The sequence below is a fragment of the Thermobia domestica genome, chromosome 10 (assembly GCF_964235325.1).
Source record: "Thermobia domestica chromosome 10, izTheDome1.hap1.1, whole genome shotgun sequence".
Taxonomy (NCBI): Eukaryota; Metazoa; Arthropoda; class Insecta; order Zygentoma; family Lepismatidae; genus Thermobia; species Thermobia domestica.
Window position 1 is genome coordinate 110,612,527 of NC_137463.1, and position 20,267 is coordinate 110,632,793.

General features: G+C 37.8%; 1 protein-coding gene across 1 annotated transcript in view; it reads left to right on the forward strand.

Annotated features, from left to right (window-relative positions):
* The window catches only part of LOC145662652 (uncharacterized), a 69,616-nt gene that overhangs the window by 38,193 nt on the left and 11,156 nt on the right, over window positions 1-20,267 (forward strand). Inside the window, exons 3-5 of the mRNA XM_081728446.1 lie at window positions 4,161-4,327; window positions 7,264-7,461; window positions 19,569-19,755. Coding sequence (XP_081584572.1) covers window positions 4,161-4,327; window positions 7,264-7,461; window positions 19,569-19,755 — 552 coding nt within the window. The remainder of the gene's footprint in view (window positions 1-4,160; window positions 4,328-7,263; window positions 7,462-19,568; window positions 19,756-20,267) is intronic.

The window sequence follows — 20,267 nt, forward strand, 5'->3', positions numbered from 1 at the left end:
ATACCATAGGAAAGCTTGTTTCATTCTGAAAACAATGAGGTAGGAACGATGATACCCGATGAGGTAGGATTAATAGTACTGTGTTAGAAACTTTTATGTTCTATTCTATTTATTATCTACTTATATTTTTTGTTGGGTATATTCACACAGTAGGATATTGGCAAACATTTTATTCCGTCGTAACTATTAAAGATTTTACAATGTAATTTGGCACGTACATAGAATATATCACATAGTACTTCTCTAGAAACATTTGGGTCGTGTATTCTTAACCGGGGCCGCTTCAGAGAGCACAAACCTTTTGAAAAGGGATTTTTTAGAGGGAAATTTCTCGAATTATCCTCAATTTCCCTTTCCACGTACATGATGCACACATTTGGATGGCGCCATTCAAAAGTTTATTTTATTCTCAAGAAAATGATATAAGAACTATAATCCTAGGATAACTAGTGATGGTGAAATAGCTACTTGAATGAAAGCTTAAGATTGTAAAAGAGTTAACGACCATTTTGGACGCCATCTTGAAAAATGGGCCTTTCCGGTTGTCAAATTTTGGTAAACTTTTAATATGTTATTCAGCACACTTGGTACTACAGAAAACCGTTGAGAAACCTTTTGTAGGAATTTTTTGAGGGTCAAACCGTATCTGCAGGCGACTAACGGTATGACACGTTGCATCCCTATGTGGAACGGGAACTTTGCTTTCAACATCTTCTGAGAAGTCTCCTTCAGTGTTTTGATTTGCCAGTCCCTATTGAGAACTATGACAATTCCATGGGATTGTAGTGATAAAATAATTTCCTTTCTTTTGTACTCCTTCTCAACCCAACCAAACATACGATCAGGAGCCATGTAGCTGTGTTCTCTGATGGGAAAGAAATGACTATGGACATAAATTTTGTACTTCTTTCCAAAAAGGCAATGAGCATGGTCATTACTACGCTGTTCTTATTTTGACCTGGACATGAATCTGAGAAGAATAGTGGATGGACACGTTTCCATGTCTAATAAAAAAAGGCAGCAAAGCAGGTACAACCCTGTACGTTCATCCATGACTTTGGTTGTGCTTGGGAGAGACTGGTTCATTCTATGTTACACTAATGACACAGACGTAGACGTGAAGCGAGACATTGTTGTCGGGTCGGTGTTTCGGCTATGTGCTGTATCGAGTTTTGAAAAATCATTGTGCATGCGCTCTATCGAGTTATGACAAAACGGCCATGATTCAGTATGTTATACACAAGGCATATATTGAGATCTGCCAATTCTGCTTACATAGCTCGATTGGTAGCATAAAAAGCATACCTATCCCATATGTACCTCCGATTCTAAAAATTTGTGCTCTATCGAGTTTTGAAAAAAATGCTCCTCAATTAAAAACTATACTCAATATTCGAAGTTATTGTGCTTCAGAACTTAGTGTACTATTTATACCTCTCAAAATAGATGATGAAGAGTTGTATTTTAAGTGTTTGAAATATATAGTTAAGCCTAACAGAAATATATCAAAAATCAAAATTATTATCGGTATGAACATTTCACTCAGATGTCATATCAACATTTTAATTTAAATTTGATACTGTCAAATTAAAATTAAAATACTGTCACATATATGGCTGGTAAGGAATCTGTACTGGCCGTCGACCTTATTCAGAATAGCAACATATTTTGCTACCTTACCGATATAATACCGATCAGTTGACAGCCCTAGTGCAAACGACTGGAATTAGGAAAATTGAAGTTACATTGTATATGACATTCTGGTTGGGACTTGCACTTTCTTCTCTCCATTTTCAAAGTGGAACAATTTTCGTTTTACTACTAGAAACTAGTAAATATTGTCTTTCATTACTAAAAATATCTCAAAACGGAAATGTTAATGCCAAATCAGAAACAGCTTATAAATGAAGTGACATTGGTAAAACTTAAAGTTTTCTTCGTTTAAAACTAAAACATGGAAACTTTCTTAATGCAATAATTGTTGTATACAACAAATATTACATTAGATAACCTTTATTTCCTTATTTTCAAGAAGTAAACTTTAATGTTTGTCAGTGATTTCCTTCACGAGCCGCCTCTGTAACTTAATTTGAACCCGTATATGTGTTTATAAATAGTACTAGCAGCGTTCACCCCGCTTCGCTGCGGTCACCCCGGAACGCAATAAACTTTGTTACTTAGATAATTTTTACTTTTTCGCTTTCAAGTGATATGATAAAAACCATAGAAGATTGCAGTAAATCTTAACATTATATCGCCTGTCATTTATGTTAACCCGCCCCGCTTCGCTGCGGTCATCCCGGTGCTGGCATATTGTAAAAGTGTCTGTAAAAATAAGCAAATCAATTAAAAAATTTTAAACAGAAGATTCAAGCTATTTTCCGCTGTATATCGCCTGTCATTTATGTTAACCCGCCGAGTGACACGGTCATGCGGGTTGCATATAAATACGTTTATCTATATATATAAAAGAGAACGTACAAAATCCTTTGTCCGCTCATCACGCTAATACGGCTGAACCAATTTCTTTCATTTTTGGGGGGTTATTAGGATTTGGACCCTAGATGGTTTTTATCATATCACTTTAATTTTTAATTACCAGTGTCTTGAGATAATTGACCATTCAAGTGTCCATAACGTACAAATCCTTTGTTATTAGTTCATCATAGGTAAAAATAAACGTATTTATATGCAACCCGCATGACCGTGTCACTCGGCGGGTTAACATAAATGACAGGCGATATACAGCGGAAAATAGCTTGAATCTTCTGTTTAAAATTTTTTAATTGATTTGCTTATTTTTACAGACACTTTTACAATATGCCAGCACCGGGATGACCGCAGCGAAGCGGGGCGGGTTAACATAAATGACAGGCGATATAATGTTAAGATTTACTGCAATCTTCTATGGTTTTTATCATATCACTTGAAAGCGAAAAAGTAAAAATTATCTAAGTAACAAAGTTTATTGCGTTCCGGGGTGACCGCAGCGAAGCGGGGTGAACGCTGCTAGTTTTTACCTATGATGAACTAATAACAAAGGATTTGTACGTTATGGACACTTGAATGGTCAATTATCTCAAGACACTGGTAATTAAAAATTAAAGTGATATGATAAAAACCATCTAGGGTCCAAATCCTAATAACCCCCCAAAAATGAAAGAAATTGGTTCAGCCGTATTAGCGTGATGAGCGGACAAAGGATTTTGTACGTTCTCTTTTATATATACTAGCAGCGTTCACCCCGCTTCGCTGCGGTCACCCCGGAACGCAATAAACTTTGTTACTTAGATAATTTTTACTTTTTCGCTTTCAAGTGATATGATAAAAACCATAGAAGATTGCAGTAAATCTTAACATTATATCGCCTGTCATTTATGTTAACCCGCCCCGCTTCGCTGCGGTCATCCCGGTGCTGGCATATTGTAAAAGTGTCTGTAAAAATAAGCAAATCAATTAAAAAATTTTAAACAGAAGATTCAAGCTATTTTCCGCTGTATATCGCCTGTCATTTATGTTAACCCGCCGAGTGACACGGTCATGCGGGTTGCATATAAATACGTTTATTTTTACCTATGATGAACTAACAAAGGATTTGTGGACACCTGAATGGTCAATTATCTCAAGACACTGGTAATTAAAAATTAAAGTGATATGATAAAAACCATCTAGGGTCCAAATCCTAATAACCCCCCAAAAATGAAAGAAATTGGTTCAGCCGTATTAGCGTGATGAGCGGACAAAGAATTGTACGTTCTCTTTTATATATATAGATAGATGAGGCAGCCTAAGTAGCCATGCCCTCTATAATACTGAAAAATTGTTAGAAAATGATTAATCGTATTAAAGTCTTAAACATTGAATTGTTTGCACTAAGTCATCTCTGTCAAATGTATTACAAGTGTTAAAGTGTATCTCTATAGTAAAGTTTATCAGTAACTACGGTAGCCATTTATTATTTTCGTAATTAATTTACCATCAATTGTTGAAATATTATCATTATTGACATAATGTTTAGTAACATTATTCTTAGAGAAGCGAAACGAAAGTTCCACGCCTTTGACGAAGGAATCTCGAGAGAGACCGAAATAAATAAATAAATAAAAATAAGGTTGTAATATAGCCTATCTACTGTTTCTAATATCTTTCAATATTTGCAGTGCCTGCAGAAAATGTAAGTTCTGCACAAAGGGTCAAATTCATTTCTGTACAAAGGAAGGACCGAACAATAACATCGGCAATTACAAGGATGGCGGATGGGCAGAATATTGTAAAGCACCTGCTCATTTAGTGTACAAACTTCCTGCAGACATACCTCTGAGTGCTGGTTAGTATCATACCTTTACTCCTTAATCTTAGTTGCTATTGATTATACATGAAATTCCGAATTATTCATTTAATTTATAAATCAAACTGAAAACAGAAATACAGTAGGTATGGGGGGAAGGGGCACGATGACTCAATGGTAGACCACTCAGCTAAGGAGCTCTGGTTCATTCAAAGATCATGTTAATTGCTTTTTTTTTAAAGTCTTTCCGTTTCCTATCACTTTTATTGCACCAATTCTTTCATAATTATCCACTAATATTAATAATCTGTCTCCTTTAACATAAAAGATTAGGGATTAAGGATGCGAGATTTTTAGGCTTTCGGCATCTATGGTCATGTTAGCCTGTCACACATATGAGGGATGACAACCCTTGGTGATCACACTGCCGAGGAATTGGAGAGTTAAGAAAGTGGCCTGGGACCATTAAGTTAGGTACCATCCCGGCATTTGCCTGGTGGGAATGAGGAAAACCCAGGAAAAGCTCACTGGTTGGCCTTAAAATGTTGTTACACCTTTTCGATCAAGTGTCCCCATCAGGAATCAAACCTCCGCTCGCACCAGAGGCTAGAGCATTAGCGACTATGCTACGCAGGGATCATCTTTAACCTAAAAGAGCACATCCGTAGTATGTCAAATTTATGAAAGAAAGAGGGAACGGAAACTTAATGATGGTGCATCCACCTCTAGTTTCTATAAGTTTCTGTGGTTCGGTATCACCTCACGTGAACAACATTATGCTAGCATTTTTCTTTGTGTTCTGTATCCTTCCACATTTTCATTCCATTGATTCTTTCACAACATTAACTTTCATTCCTACCGTTTAACGTAAAGGACATACTTGTTGCACTTGAAACCACATTATTATTATTGGCGCTGCGGTGGATGAGTGATAGAGAATTCATCTCTGCATGGGCTTCCTGATTCGATCCCAGCTCCCATCAAGTATGTTTTGTAGTGGACAAACACCCTGTGCGTATGTTTATCGGGGTTCTCCCGTTTTCTCCCACTTTCGTCATTCTGCGAATAACTCCATCTCATCCTCACCGTTTCGCTAAACCTCTGTTTACAGTGGCTGTTCATGAAGGTTCAAGATCAACAACACATCATTAGCTACCTTTCCCCCACGATCCTGCGCGACAGGAGGTGGGCAGTCTCGTTATTTAATTGCCACACCTCGTATTTCAGATTTTATTTATTTTGACGTATACTATATGATATAAGGGCATTCAAAACTAGAGCTCGGTTGCGGTATCAATTAATAGTATTCAATAGAGGTATTGTTATGGCTTATTACGGTCCGATATGGAACAATTTTAGGAAGCAACATAAAAAAAAAAAAAATACAAAATACAAAGTGAACGGTAACTACGTGAACGAACTTGGAAGGGTGATAGAACTGTACATCTAAAAAGAAGCAAAAAAAAAAAAAAAAAAAGTCCTAGTAAACATGGGAGAAATTCCGTCCCGTTTAAGAGTAACAGAGTGTCGAAAGCGTGGGAACATGAACTTCAGAGACCAACAGCTTAAAAACAATACGTCGTAGAGAGTGCGGGTAAAAAAGTCACTTAGAAAGTCATACCTCTCTATTGAAAAATGCATGTTTGAAAACCCAGCTGTGTGTGCGCACGGAATTCCCCAAAGAAACGGAGGGATTCCCAGACGTGCTGTAAAGGAAAGAAGTGTCACACGTGGTTAATCTCGTGCGCACACATAGCTGGGTTTTCAAACATGCATTTTTCAATAGAGTAGGTATGACTTTCTATGTGACGTTTTTAACCGCACTCTCTACGACGTATTGTTTTTAAGCTGTTGGCCTCTGAAGTTCATGTTCCCACGGTTTGGACACTCTGTCACTCCTAAACGGGACGGAATTTTCCCCATGTTTACTAGGACTTTTTTTTGCTTCTTTTTAGATGTATAGTTCTATCACCCTTGCAAGTTTGTCCACGTAGTTACCGTTCACTATGTATATTATTAAGGACCATCTTATTTTATACATGAAATCAAATCGAATTTTTAAGTGAGGGCAAATCAAATTTCCAAGCATTACATATGAGAGGACTAAGTGAACACACTGGCCAGGGAACGATTCGAAATGAAGAGAGAGACTTGTGATCTTCTTGACGTATGACTTGCGTGAGCTGTGAAATATTTCAGATTCATAACACAATATTATAACTTAACTGTGTAAAACTTTTTCATTACCTGAGTAAAACGATCCATATATTTCGCTTTTCAATTTCCCATTACGTTTCCATCTAGCTTCGTAAACTCTTACCAATTCTAGATTATTTTCTTTCATTTCTTCTTTTTAAAATTTCTCATTTTCATTCCATGTCCCTATTCTAAAGCGTTTGCTCTTGCCTATCTTCCGTTCTCCACCAATCTTTTTTATACTCTTACTTTCTCTTCCAGTTATCTTCCTCAAGACATCTTCCTCCCTGAGATTCGAATGGGGAGGTATTTCATCTTCGGAACTATACTCCGGAAGATCATTGTACGTATAGTACATTTCAGGAAATTTTCTTTCTGCTGTCAACAAACTACGGAAAAATAGAGTGATGGTTACTATTGCCTTTCACCCCCCCCCCCCAGTATTCCAGCTGTTAAAGAGACTCTGACCAGGACTAAGACCAAACTTCTCCAAAACTTGCAAATTTGACTACAGGAAGAGCTGTTGCATGTTCCCAACACTTTTATTCTGGTTACTCGAATTAGACCAATTCGGTAGGACAGCCCTTCTAGTATTGAACTACTATAGCATTCAATCCTTCCCACTTGATACAAACGTATCGTCGGAAATGTTTATTTTTGTTTGTATCTTTCTATAGCTTTGTATCCTTTCCACAATGATGCGAATAAAGGAAACCTTTATTTATAGCAGATTGTTTATAGATATACACATGAAACGTAAGTCAATATTATTTCTTCAGGTGCTCTCTGCGAACCTCTTTCCTGTATTGCTCATGCCATGGATAGATTCGGAACCGTACCACATTCTTCGAAAATTTTGATTCTGGGCGCTGGAATCATTGGAAACCTGTGGGCTAGTATATTCCATTTACAAGGACATCGAAATGTCATTATAAGTGAACCACAGGAAGGCCGAAGGAAACTTGCAGAAAAATTAGGTAAGATGCTTCATACTTACTACTTAATAATTCTTTCTTAATATTAGTTCAATCTTTAATAATGATATAATGTATATGTGTGTATGGGTACCTACATATAGTAGACTATATACATATATAAGAGAATATGTATGTCTGTCTGCCATTTTGTACGTGTGCTTGTCATTACATTTTAACATAGAGAAGAGTCACCAAATTATCTAGACAGATAGACCTTCAGCAGCTCTAATAGTGTACGAAGAAATGTTTTCGATGTTCATCTCGAGGTTAGGATTGGCCGGGCACACGTTCTACAGGTTCAAAAAGTATATAGTGTCTCAGAAGCTTCTTAAGTTAAACAACTCACAGTGTTCTACTGTGTTGCAGGTTGTGAAAAACGGACTTCCGTATGCGATGTCCCATGATATCTGTGTCATGACTCCTCATCAATAATTTTGACCTCTGTAAGAAATCCTCAGTGGTGCCCACCCCCCCTCATGTCCATGACGCACCCCCGCTCAATTGCCTATCCGTAGGTGTTCTTCCATGAAAAAAAATATTTTCGATTAATTTTTACACCCTCTCAAACATATTTATATAGATTTTACCTTCCCAAATATTTTAATGACGCAGTTTGCGTCATAGCCCCCCTTGTGGGCACCCCTGGGTTCAAATATTTTAAATAAACCTATTCTCCCCGTGCGAAGAACAGGCATTTCAGCTGATATTCAATATATTTAGGTTTATATTTCTTTAGCGTTTTACCTTTTTAGTATAGCTTTTTCTTTATTGGATGTAGATTAAAAGTAGTTTGCAATGGCGGGTTCTGTATTTATATGTTGCAAAATATTATATCTCAAGTAGTTGCCACAGAATGGTAGTAAGCTTAATTACAATTTATCGAAAGATGTAGTTTAGCTACTCTCTGCTGGTAACAATACTTCTAAATGTTTATTCGCTTCGTGTTATTCATTACATAAACCAGTGATTGCCAAATGATGGTCCGTGAGAAACAATTGAGAAAAATATGATTTGTTCCTTGTCTTACAAATGCGTGCGTAATAAGAAGAGTGTAGCTAGCCACCATAATGTAATGAGTTGGGACTCGACTTTCAATTACGAAAATATTTTCTTTAACCTTTTGATCACCACACTCATTCTGCAAGTTAAGGCAGTTTGTAAAGTTTATATATAAAAGTTTATATATATAAAGTGCATTTTTTATAGAGTTACTTTCAAATGTTCGTAGTTTATGCTCCAATTTGGTTCGACATATAAAGCAGGAAGTAGAATACTCAGAATAAGGTTCAGTAAATATATGACTTACGCAATCCAGCGAATCGTTGCCTCAGGGAGGGGGCAGGAAAATGGAAAAAGAACCCCAAGTGTGGTTTTTGTTTCGTCCTGGTCTGCACGGTGTTACAAATTGACCATCACTGACATTCATGGGAGCCCGAAGGGGGAACAGGGGGGTTCGAGCTTCCCCCTGGCTCACGAAAATGTATTAAATTTCTTAAGATTTTCTCAATACAAATAGAAAATACGAAACGTAATATAGCAACCAGAGATTTGAGCCCCCCGAGAAAATTTTTTTCAAACGCCCATGCTGACATAAATACTTGAATGCAGAAATAGATAGAATCGGGTGTTTGTATGCTATTGAGTAATACTAATATTTTATATTATCGAGGTAGCTGAAAGTAATGCAAAAAATGAAACGATATATTTGAGTTTTACGTCCCACAATATGCCGGCTAGGCTAAAGGAGACGGTAATGATAGGAAATGAATGAAATGGTGGAATGAAGAAAGTGGAAAGAAACGGGAGAGCTCCGAGGAAAACCACGCACACGGCGTTTGTCCACCACAAAGTTCATTTGGCAAGAGCTGAAATCGAACCTGGGACGGGACTGACTTCATCGAGGGAGTCGAGGGACTCGAGGGAGTCGAGGGAGTCGAGGGAGTAAAAATAATTACTAGAGGGAGTCGAGGGAGTAAAAAAATTCACTCGAGGGAGTAAAAATATTCACTCAAGGGAGTAAAAATATTCACTCGAGGGAGTCAAAATATACACTCGAGGGAGTCGAGGGAGTAAAAATATTCACTCGACGGAGTCGAGGGAGTAAAATATTCACTCGAAAGAGTCGAGGGAGTAAAAATATACACTCGAAAGAGTCGAGGCAGTAAAAATATTCACTCGAGGGAGCCGATGGAGTAAAAATATTCACTCGAGGGAGTCGAGGGAGAAAAAATTTTCACGCGAGGGAGTAAAAATATTCACTCGAGGGAGTCGAGGGAGTAAAATATTCACTCTAGGGAGTAAAAATATTCACTCGAGACAGTCGAGCGAGTAAATATATTCACTCGAGGGAGTTGAGGGAGTAAAAATATTCACTCGAGGGAGTCGAGGCAGTAAAAATATTCACTCGAGGGAGTAAAAATATTCACTCGAGGGGGTAAAAATATACACTCGAGGGAGTGGAGGGAGTAAAAATATTCACTCTAGGGAGTCGAAGGAGTAAAATATTCACTCGAGGGAGTCGAGGGAGTAAAAATATACACTCGAAAGAGTCGAGGCAGTAAAAATATTCACTCGAGGGAGTAAAAATATTCACTCGAGGGAGTCGAGGGGGGAAAATTTCACGCGAGGGAGTAAAAATATTCACTCGAGGGAGTCGTGGGAGTAAAAATATTCACTCGATTGAGTAAAATATTCACTCGAGGGAGTAAAAATATTCACTCAAAAGAGTCCAGGGAGTAGAAATATTCACTCGAGGGAGTAAAAATTTACACTCGAGGGAGTCGAGGGAGTAAAAATATTCACTCGAGGGAGTCGAGGGAGTAAAATATTCACTCGAGGGAGCCGAGGGAGTAAAAATATACACTCGAAAGAGTCGAGGCACTAAAATATTCACTCGAGGGAGTCGAGGGAGTAAAAATATTCACTCGAGGGAGTAAAAATAGTCACTCGAGGGAGTCGAGGGAGTAAAAATATTCAGTCTAGGGAGTAAAAGTATTCACTCAAGAGAGTCGAGCGAGTAAAAATATTCACTCGAGGGAGTCGAGGGAGTAAAAATATTCACTCGAGGGAGTCGAGGGAGTAAAAATATTCACTCGAGGGAGTGCAGGGAGTAAAAATATTCACTCGAGGGAGTCGAGGGAGTAAAAATATTCACTCGAGGGAGTAAAAATATTCACTCGAAAGAGTAAAAATATTCACTCTAGGGATTCGAGGGAGTAAAAATTTTAACTCGAGGGAGTAAAAATATTCACATGAGAAAGTCGAGGGAGAAAAATATTCACTCGAGGGAGTAAAAATATTCACTCGAGGGAGTCGAGGGAGTAAAAATATTCACTCGAGGGGGTAGAGGTAGTAAAAATATTCACTCAAGGGAGTCGAGGGAGTAAAAATACTCACACAAGAGAATCGAGTGAATTTCCACGAGTGAATATTTTTCCTCCCTGGACTCCCTCGAGTGATTACATTTACTCCCTCCACTCCCTACAGTGATTATTTTTATTCCCTCGACTTTCTCGAGTGATTAATTTTTACTCTGTCGAGTGAATATTTTTACTCCCTCGACTCCCTCCAGTGAATATTTTTACTCCCTCGACTTCCACGAGGGATTATTTTTACTTCCTCGACTCCCTCGAGTGATTATTTTTACTTCCTCGATTGAATATTTTTACTCTCTCGACTCTCTCGAGTGAATATTTTTACACCCTCGGCTCCCTCTTGTGAATATTTCTAACCTCGACACTCTCGAGTGAATATTTTTAATCTCTCGGCTTCCCGAGTGAATATTTTTACTCCCTCGGCTTGCTCTTGTGAATATTTTTACTCCCTCGACTCTCTCGAGTGAATATTTTTAGTCCCTGGACTACCTCGAGTAATTATTTTTACTCCCTCGAGTGAATATTTTTCCTCCCTCGACTCCCTCGAGTGAATATTTTTACCCCCTCGACTCCCTCGAGTGAACATTTTTACTCCCTTGAGTGAAAATTTTTACTCCCTCGAGTGAAAATTTTTACTCCCTCGACTCCCTCGAGTGAATATTTGTACTTTCTCCACTCCCTCGAGTGAATATTTTTACTCCCTTGACTCCCTTCAGTGAATATATTACTCCCTCGACGCCCTCGAGTGTATATTTTTACTCCCTCTACTCCCTAAAGTGAATATTTTTACTACCTCGAGTGAATATTTTTACTCCCTCGACTCCCTAGAGTGAATATTATACTCCCTCGTCTCCCTCGAGTGTATATTTTTACTCCCTCGAGTGAATATTTTTACTCCCTCGACAACCTCGAGTGAATATTTTTACTCCCTCGACTCCCTCGAGTGAATATTTTTACCCCTTCGACTCCCTCGAGTGAATATTTTTACTCACTCGACTCCCTCGAGTGTATGTTTTTACTCCCTTGATTCCCTCGAGTGTATGTTTTTACTCCCTTGGTTCCCTCGAGTGAATATTTTTACTCCCTCGAGTGAATATTTTTACTCCCTCCACTCCCTCGAGTGAATATTTTTACTCCCTCCACTCCCTCGAGTGAATATTTTTACTCCCTCCACTCCCTCGAGTAAATACTTTTACTCCCTCTACTCGCTCGAGAGAATATTTTTACTCCCTCGACTCCCTCGAGTGAACATTTTTACTCCCTCGAGTCCCTCGAGTTAATATTTTTACTCCCTCGACTCCCTCGAGTGAATATTTTACTCCCTCGACTCCCTCGAGTGAATATTTTACTCCCTCGACTCCCTCGAGTGAATATTTTTACTCCCTCGTCTCCCTCGAGTGTATATTTTTACTCCCTCGACTCCCTCGAGTGAATATTTTTACTCCCTCGACAACCTCGAGTGAATATTTTTACTCCCTCGACTCCCTCGAGTGAATATTTTTACCCCTTCGACTCCCTCGAGTGAATATTTTTACTCACTCGACTCCCTCGAGTGTATGTTTTTACTCCCTTGATTCCCTCGAGTGTATGTTTTTACTCCCTTGGTTCCCTCGAGTAAATATTTTTACTCCCTCGAGTGAATATTTTTACTCCCTCGACTCCCTCGAGTGAATATTTTTACTCCCTCCACTCCCTCGAGTAAATACTTTTACTCCCTCTACTCGCTCGAGAGAATATTTTTACTCCTTCGACTCCCTCGAGTGAATATTTTTACTCCCTCGACTCCCTCGAGTGTATATTTTGACTCCCTCGAGTGAATATTTTTACTCCCTGGATTCCCTCGAGTGAATATTTTTACTCCCTCGAGTGAAAATTTTTACTCCCTCGACTCCCTAGAGTGAATATTTTTACTCCCTCGAGTGAATATTTTTACTCCCTCGTCTCCCTCTAGTAATTATTTTACTCCCTCGACTCCCTCGACTCCCTCGAGTGAATATTTTTACTCCCGCGAGTCCCTCGAGTGAATATTTTTACTCCCTCGACTCCCTCGAGTGAATATTTTTACTCCCTCGACTTCCTCGAGTGAATATTTTTACTCCCTCGACTTCCTCAAGTGTATATTTTTACTCCCTCGACTCCCTCGAGTGAATATTTTTACTCCCTCGACTCCCTCGAGTGAATATTGTTACTCCCTCGACTCCCTCGAGTGTATATTTTGACTCCCTCGAGTGAATATTTTTACTCCCTCGAGTGAATATTTTTACTCCCTCGACTTTCTAGAGTGAATATTTTTACTCCCTCGAGTGAATATTTTTACTCCCTCGACTCCCTCGAGTGAATATTTTTACTCCCTCGACTCCCTCGAGTGTATATTTTGTTTCCCTCGAGTGAATATTTTTACTCCCTGGACTCTTTCGAGTGAATATTTTTACTCCCTCGAGTGAAAATTTTTACTCCCTCGACTCCCTAGGGTGAATATTTTTACTCCCTCGACTCCCTCGAGTCCCTCGACTCCCTCGACTCCCTCGAGTCCCTCGACTCCCTCGACTCCCTCGAGTCCCTCGACTCCCTCGATGAAGTCAGACCCCCTGGGACTCTATGCAGGAAAGGTGAACGCTCTATCACTTTTTTTATAAATCATGTACGTAAGATGCAATTACAACGAAGTGTTTATGAAACTGTCACAAGATAACAAGGCTTAAAAATAATGAAAAAATAAAAAATACAATATACCTATATACCAATTGACACTATGTTGTTTACTAGCTGGATAAAAAGATAATCTGGCCTTAAAATTATGTTAATATGTATTGTGCTCTGAGCTACGAGTCTAAAAAGTGATGCAATTGGAACTTTTTTTTGGGGGGGGGGTATTCAAGACAGGATGTGATTCTATGAACTAACGCATCTATATTTTTACATTTAAGACAAATAGAATCACCACTAAAACCATATTTGCTTCGCTTGTCCTTGGTATCGGTAATATAGACAAGCATAAACCAAATCGATTTGTTAGCCTCATTGAATGTCGAGTCATTGATATTGGCCCAAATATTGGGCCTATTACACAAGCAGTCACCTAACATAATGTTAGGTTGGACATATAAATTATTCATTTTTAAAGCATACAGGTTTTTACTACGTAAATATTGGAAATCAAAATGCTGAGAAAGAAATATGTAATCAGAACAGTTTCTAGATACTTACAGCTTTGAGGTAGGTAACCAGACACAGTAAAAAAAACTCCTATCTGTTTGTGACGTAATGCAATAGTTGTTTTGTGACACTACAGATTCATCTGCGTGCAAGGTCAGCGATCGAGTAACATACAGAGTGGCAGCTTTTTGTTTTACGTTTGTCAACTTGATTCCTCCTTGTGAATATTAACAACACATTACATCATATTTAATACGAAAGACCTGATGTTCATAGGAACCAACCACATAAACTTTTATTTGTTTTCTTATGAATTGAGGCATAGGTAATAGCCAAATACCATATTTTATTTAAAAGATAAACATTTACGAATTTTCCTCTGGAATATAAAGAGAGAGTTCTGGACTGATTCACATAACTTAACTGACTCTGTTCGTTTACAACATTCCTATAGTTACGAGTAATAATGTTCTTTATGTTAGAATAAAAAGTAATTAATTTTTAATATTGTGACACTGTCATCCCGAGGAACGGTATTTAAATTAGTAAAATCAATTCTATTGTTTATGTTTCACGTATGTGATTTACAGACATTTAATCTAGCTCCAGATGCTATCTCATAATCGTGAACACATTCCAGCATGAGAGAATAATCTAGTTTTGAGGATCCAAAAACTGTTACATCATCTGCATAACTAGCTACCTTCAGAGCAAGTGTAATAATATTTAGACCAGTTAGTCGGTCACCCATAGCATATAACAGGAGAGCAAGATTAGTAGCAAAAGTCAACATCGAAAGGGGATCACCTTGTCGTATTGAACGATTGATTCGAAAGCTTTTGGAGAGGTGCCCATTAACAATTATCTTGGTATCTGCGTTTCTATAAGAATATTGGATCCAGGTAACAAATTGATCACTAAAACCAAATTTTCGGAAAACAGACCATAAATAAGTGTGTTCAATATTATCAAAGGCACTTTTAAAATCACAGCAGCTATAAGAGCACAATCTACAAATAGTAATACTATATTGAATAGTTAACAGAAAGTCATAGATGGTTTTCTTTTTGACAACCATATATTGCAAATTATGTAATAACATCCATAAGTTATTACATATTCCATGAGATTGTTGTTGATACATCTAAAAATTTTGATATCTGCACGGTATTAAGAAGTGATATAGGTCTATAATGATTAACATTAGAAGGTTGAGCAGTTTTGGGGATAAATACCATGATGGCTGTATTAGGGCGTTTTGTAGTTTCTGAAGCAAAGAAAATCATTCATTGACAATCGGTGTTAGTGTATCGCCCATCATGTCCCAAACTTTAACATACAAACGGCCAGAGATAGAGTCGTGGCCAGGAGATTTCCCTTCTTTTGTAGCATTCACAGCTCTTTTTACTTCATCTTTTGTAAATGGAGCAAATAAAATTTGATTGTCTTCGTCATTTTTCACCTGAGGCACACTGTTAAATAATTTATAGTCACAGCAGGTAGTGGAATCTATCCCAAATAACTGGTAGTAATAGTCCTACAGGGTCTGGCGATTATTGTTCTGACTAGTTTGCAAAGAGCCTTTGGCATATGTTAGAGGAGTAATTAGTTTCTCTTTCTACGTTTGGCTTCTTTTGACACATGTGTAAGAAAGCATGTGTTCTTCTTCTGAAAATCCTGTAACTTTACTACGTAGCTTAATCCCTTCAATTTTCTGTTTATGGGATTGTAATAATTTTGCTTTGTATTTACGTACAAGAGTAAAGAGCGGGGCGATTTCTCATAGCCTCAGTCTGAGCTTCTACGGTACATCTGTATTATAAAGTTTCTATACAAATTATAGTTTCCGCTTATCAGCAGAAGTGTCAGAGGAATACCACCTACAAAAGCTTCGGATTTTATCCTCACAGTATTGATTCCACCACTAACTAAAATACGATGCTACCTCATTTGCATAAAAAGCATTCTTTTTTTCTGTTATTACCTCTACTGGGTGCATAAACATTAATAAGTGTGGTATCATTAAGTTGACCTTTTATAATTGTACCATTATGATTCAATTCTACATTTGAAAGCGTGATGCCTTCTTTAACCAAAAGTGCAGTACCAAGCCTATTATATGTACAATTATATACAATACACGATGGTTGTACATTTAGAATTGTAGAACCAACTTTTTGGAAAAAAGCCACATCTATTTCAGATTTAAGTAAAAAGTTATTGAGAGCTTCAATTTTTACTGAGATTGGATGCCTTTGTTATTTATAGTTGCTAGTTTTAAGATATTACACATAAATATAGTGGTAAAAGGGTGTCAAAATTTAGTAACGTACTTCATAATAAAGCACCACTGTTTGTCTGCAAGAACTGATCTGTTGAATGTTTAGGTAGGACTTGAAACTGTTGGTGACTCTCCTGAAATAGGAACTGCTGTATCATGTATATATTCCGTACTCACTATTTTCGCTACAGACGACCGGGTGAGTCTAGATGATAGTCTGAAAGTCCCTGATCCATCTCCTTAGGTTGTTTGACTTGAGCTGTAACCGTTCCTGCTTTCTTCCGTCTCTTGTCTTGTCAGGTTTCCTGAGAATTCGGGGCATCGGTTCCCTTTCTTTCACTAGGACAACTCACAGTGGATTAAATGGGATATTTTTCCTTAAACTGAACTGTGAACATGAGACTTACAGAGGAAACTTCCGATACACTACACATGCACTGTGGATTCTGATTACCTGCTCACTGACGACGTGTGGTTTCTGTGGAAGATCTGACTTAGTCAGTTGAGAAGTAGCATGTAAAGCTTGAGGAGCTGAAGATGAGACCCTGTTCTGAATATCACTAACATCCTCGGCATCCAAATTGTCTGAAATTTCTTTGGAATATGGTTAATTAGGAATTCTACTATTAAGCATTATCGGAGAAGTGACTACAGGACGGCCCTGTATCACAGTTGCAGTAACAGCATTCATTAACTTTGGAAAGTCCACACATGAAGTCAAAGGAGGAAAATTAGCAGGATAATAGTAAGTTTTCGGGTTTTGGACTCTGAGAACATTAGTCTGCAAATGATCACGTCATTGCCAGTAGTAACAAGTACGGTCCTGACCGTAATAAGTTACGAGAAACCTTTCTTTACGAATATCAATGAATGACGTTATAGGCTTTAACAAGTACATACAATCTTTCGTCCAGATTTAACTTTATGAATATGGGTATCGTCATAAAAAAAATTCATCCTTGATACTTTTACACTCCCCATAGACAGACAAGGCACGTGTGACATCATTAGTGCTATATTCCATGGAAATAACATGTATTCGCACATGGATTAAAGCCCTATCAGCTAATTCTAAAGTCACTGTTTATCTTGAAAACTAGCACTATCACCATGTGCTCGTAACATTTTTTCACTCAAGAATTTAGAAAATAACTTAATATATAACACATTTACGATAAATATCCAACTTGAGACTTAATATTTGTTCTTCTTTTAACTGAAATGTCTTTTGAATAAACTCATGGATTTTGATTATCGAGGGACGGTTAGGAATCGCACGAAATCCTAATTTTAATGTATTCACACGTTTGATCTACATGTTGTAGTTCTTAATAAAGCTCATTGGTCAGCACAGGTTGAAAGATGTTAGAACCAAGTGAAGTGTAAATTCTAATCAAAAACAGAGTACACTAGGCGCATTCAATGCAACTCACACGGTAAGACACTGGACGGAGCATCAGCGAAAGTCGTGCTATCTCATGGGCAGCGAACACGCAACTATACTACTGAGCCACCGCGGCCTCCTGAAAGTAATGCAGTTTGACAATAAATACCTATGCAATCTATCAGCAATGGAAGCTAACATTTTCTTCATATGTTGTTATACAACCAATGAGTGTTCCATCATGACGATTAGCTGAGCACCAGAGAATATGGAAGCTTCTCAATTTGCAGCAATGATCTCCTAATTATGACAGAATATTTCTGATGATAATAGTTTAGATACCCACGAAAAAATGCATTACTCAAAATATTGTTTTGGGGTGATTGAAATGTCTGGCAAACATATCACTTTGGAAGACCAAATAAGTGAAAAGTACAATACGTATTCTAGATATGAGTAGTCTACTTTACATCCACATACTTTTGCTATCGCTCAGCTAACAATTGTATTTCATTATAAAAAGTTTTGCATCTGCAATGATGCGAAGAAGTCTTCAACTGCACGTTGCACTGCCTTTCCATTATGAACGATCTTCCATGCAAAAGAAGTGTTTATAAGACAAAATAAATTGTAAGAGGTGAAAGAGATGTAAGGAAAATACGATAGGCGTGCAAGAATTTCACACTGAAACTTATGAAGAGATTGCACTGTTAGTTGAGCAGTATTTTTGCGTTACATGAAGACACTCTACTTTTTACTGTTGCTGGATGCTTGCGGACATTTCCTAGAGTCCAACACTAGTAACCCGCAATGATAATTTCTCTTTGACGGAGTAAGGTATGCATCTAATCTAGCATGGACCATTATACTAGCAACAAAAAATGCAGGGCGAGATTATTTTGGAAACCATCCCTGGACGTTGACTACGATGTAACCACTATTCTGGCCATTTACGATTGAGTAACTGATCAAGTTTTCATCAGATTCGATGAAAGAAACCTCTCTGAAAGACAGTGATAAGGTGTAGATCCGCGTAACTCGTGTTCAGTTGCATCAATACTTTTCTGAAAACCCGCTTCCACGGTGCTCATGACAAGTCCATCAGGACACTTTGGTCGATGGCAGCTGGACTCAATTTTCAATGTTGTGTCATCAGCACGAAGTTTCACATATCAATGCAAATGATGCGTTCATTACCACTCCTAGCCCAACGCATTGTTGATGCTTTTTGCTAGTCGATGTACAGAATGTTAAAGTTGAAACTGACAAAGGAAAATCATTGGAGATTGTGTTCTTTGTATTGCACTTTAACAAAATCCTTTTCACCACACTGCCTCCTTACTTACTGGGTATTGCTGAAAATTTTTAGAATTTGTGATATCGTACCCGTAACCTCGGTTCACCCATTTGGAGCATATTATTTCCCACTATAAGTCAAGCGGACACTTCAAATCACATCAACATAATATTACATCTAGATATAGTAACTGAGCATTAGATCTATTTCAATTCTAGAATGCATGACATAGGTAAACAAACCCGAGAAACCTTTCCACACAAGCGTTATGATTTTTTCATATTGTGAAATATTTCCTTTTTCAGAGTTTCTACCAGGTATATTTTCCTTTTCTAAAAATGTTTCTTTAAGTCTTTCCACCTTAGGTCAAAACCTAGAACACTGGTATCAGGCACAGGGATATATTTCGTGGAGGGTCCAAGTTCAATATGAGGATAAATTATGTTAACACTTTTAAAACACGTCCCTGACTGATATACTAAAAAGAGAAAGGGTAATATAGTTACCTTTTCCAGATTAATCATAAATATACTTTTTATGATCATTAAAAGTATTATTTTATCTTGTTATGTATGGCCCGAAAATAATGTAAAACATCTGCAAACATTATTACAGGCACCGGGTATGAAGTGGTGACACCTGCAGAGCTCAAACAACGAGCCGCAGCAGATGATAGTTGGGGTGTGGATGTAATAATAGACTGCACAGGTAGTGGACCAGCCATGGAAGAAGCCTTTAATTATTTGCTACCTGGAGGAAGGTACTGTGTGTTCGGCGTTGCTCGTCCAGAAGTTAAAGTAGGGTAAGCATGTTCTTGATATGTTTTGATTTTTTTAAAACAAAATATTGTCCATTGTAACCCAAATGGTTTGGTATAGCCTTATAATGATTGCTTATTTTTTGTCTACTCGTGTTAGATATTTTTCACTTAAACTTTTATACTATGAGATGTTTTGTTCGTAATGTCGGATCCAGACGTACAATTGTGCCCTTGTCTGAAAAGTGTCCGGCCACACTTTCTTTTCAACCAAAGTACAGTGTGTATAGGTTAGCCACATTATGAGTCTTGGAAAGGGAGTTCATCATGTGCTTGGCCTGCAGGTGACGTTACTTCACTTGTATCTGTTGTTTGAGGAACAGTTGTGTTGCGTGTTCCTTGCGGAGACGTGGATGTGAAAACTTTGGTTCAACCGATTCAAGGAAGGCCGAACGTCTATAGATAGTGATCCGCGCTGTATAAGATTGTCAACAAGTGATTGTTGATGTTAAGTGCGTTGAAAAATCTACTTAAATATTGTTCTTAGATTGTTGTGC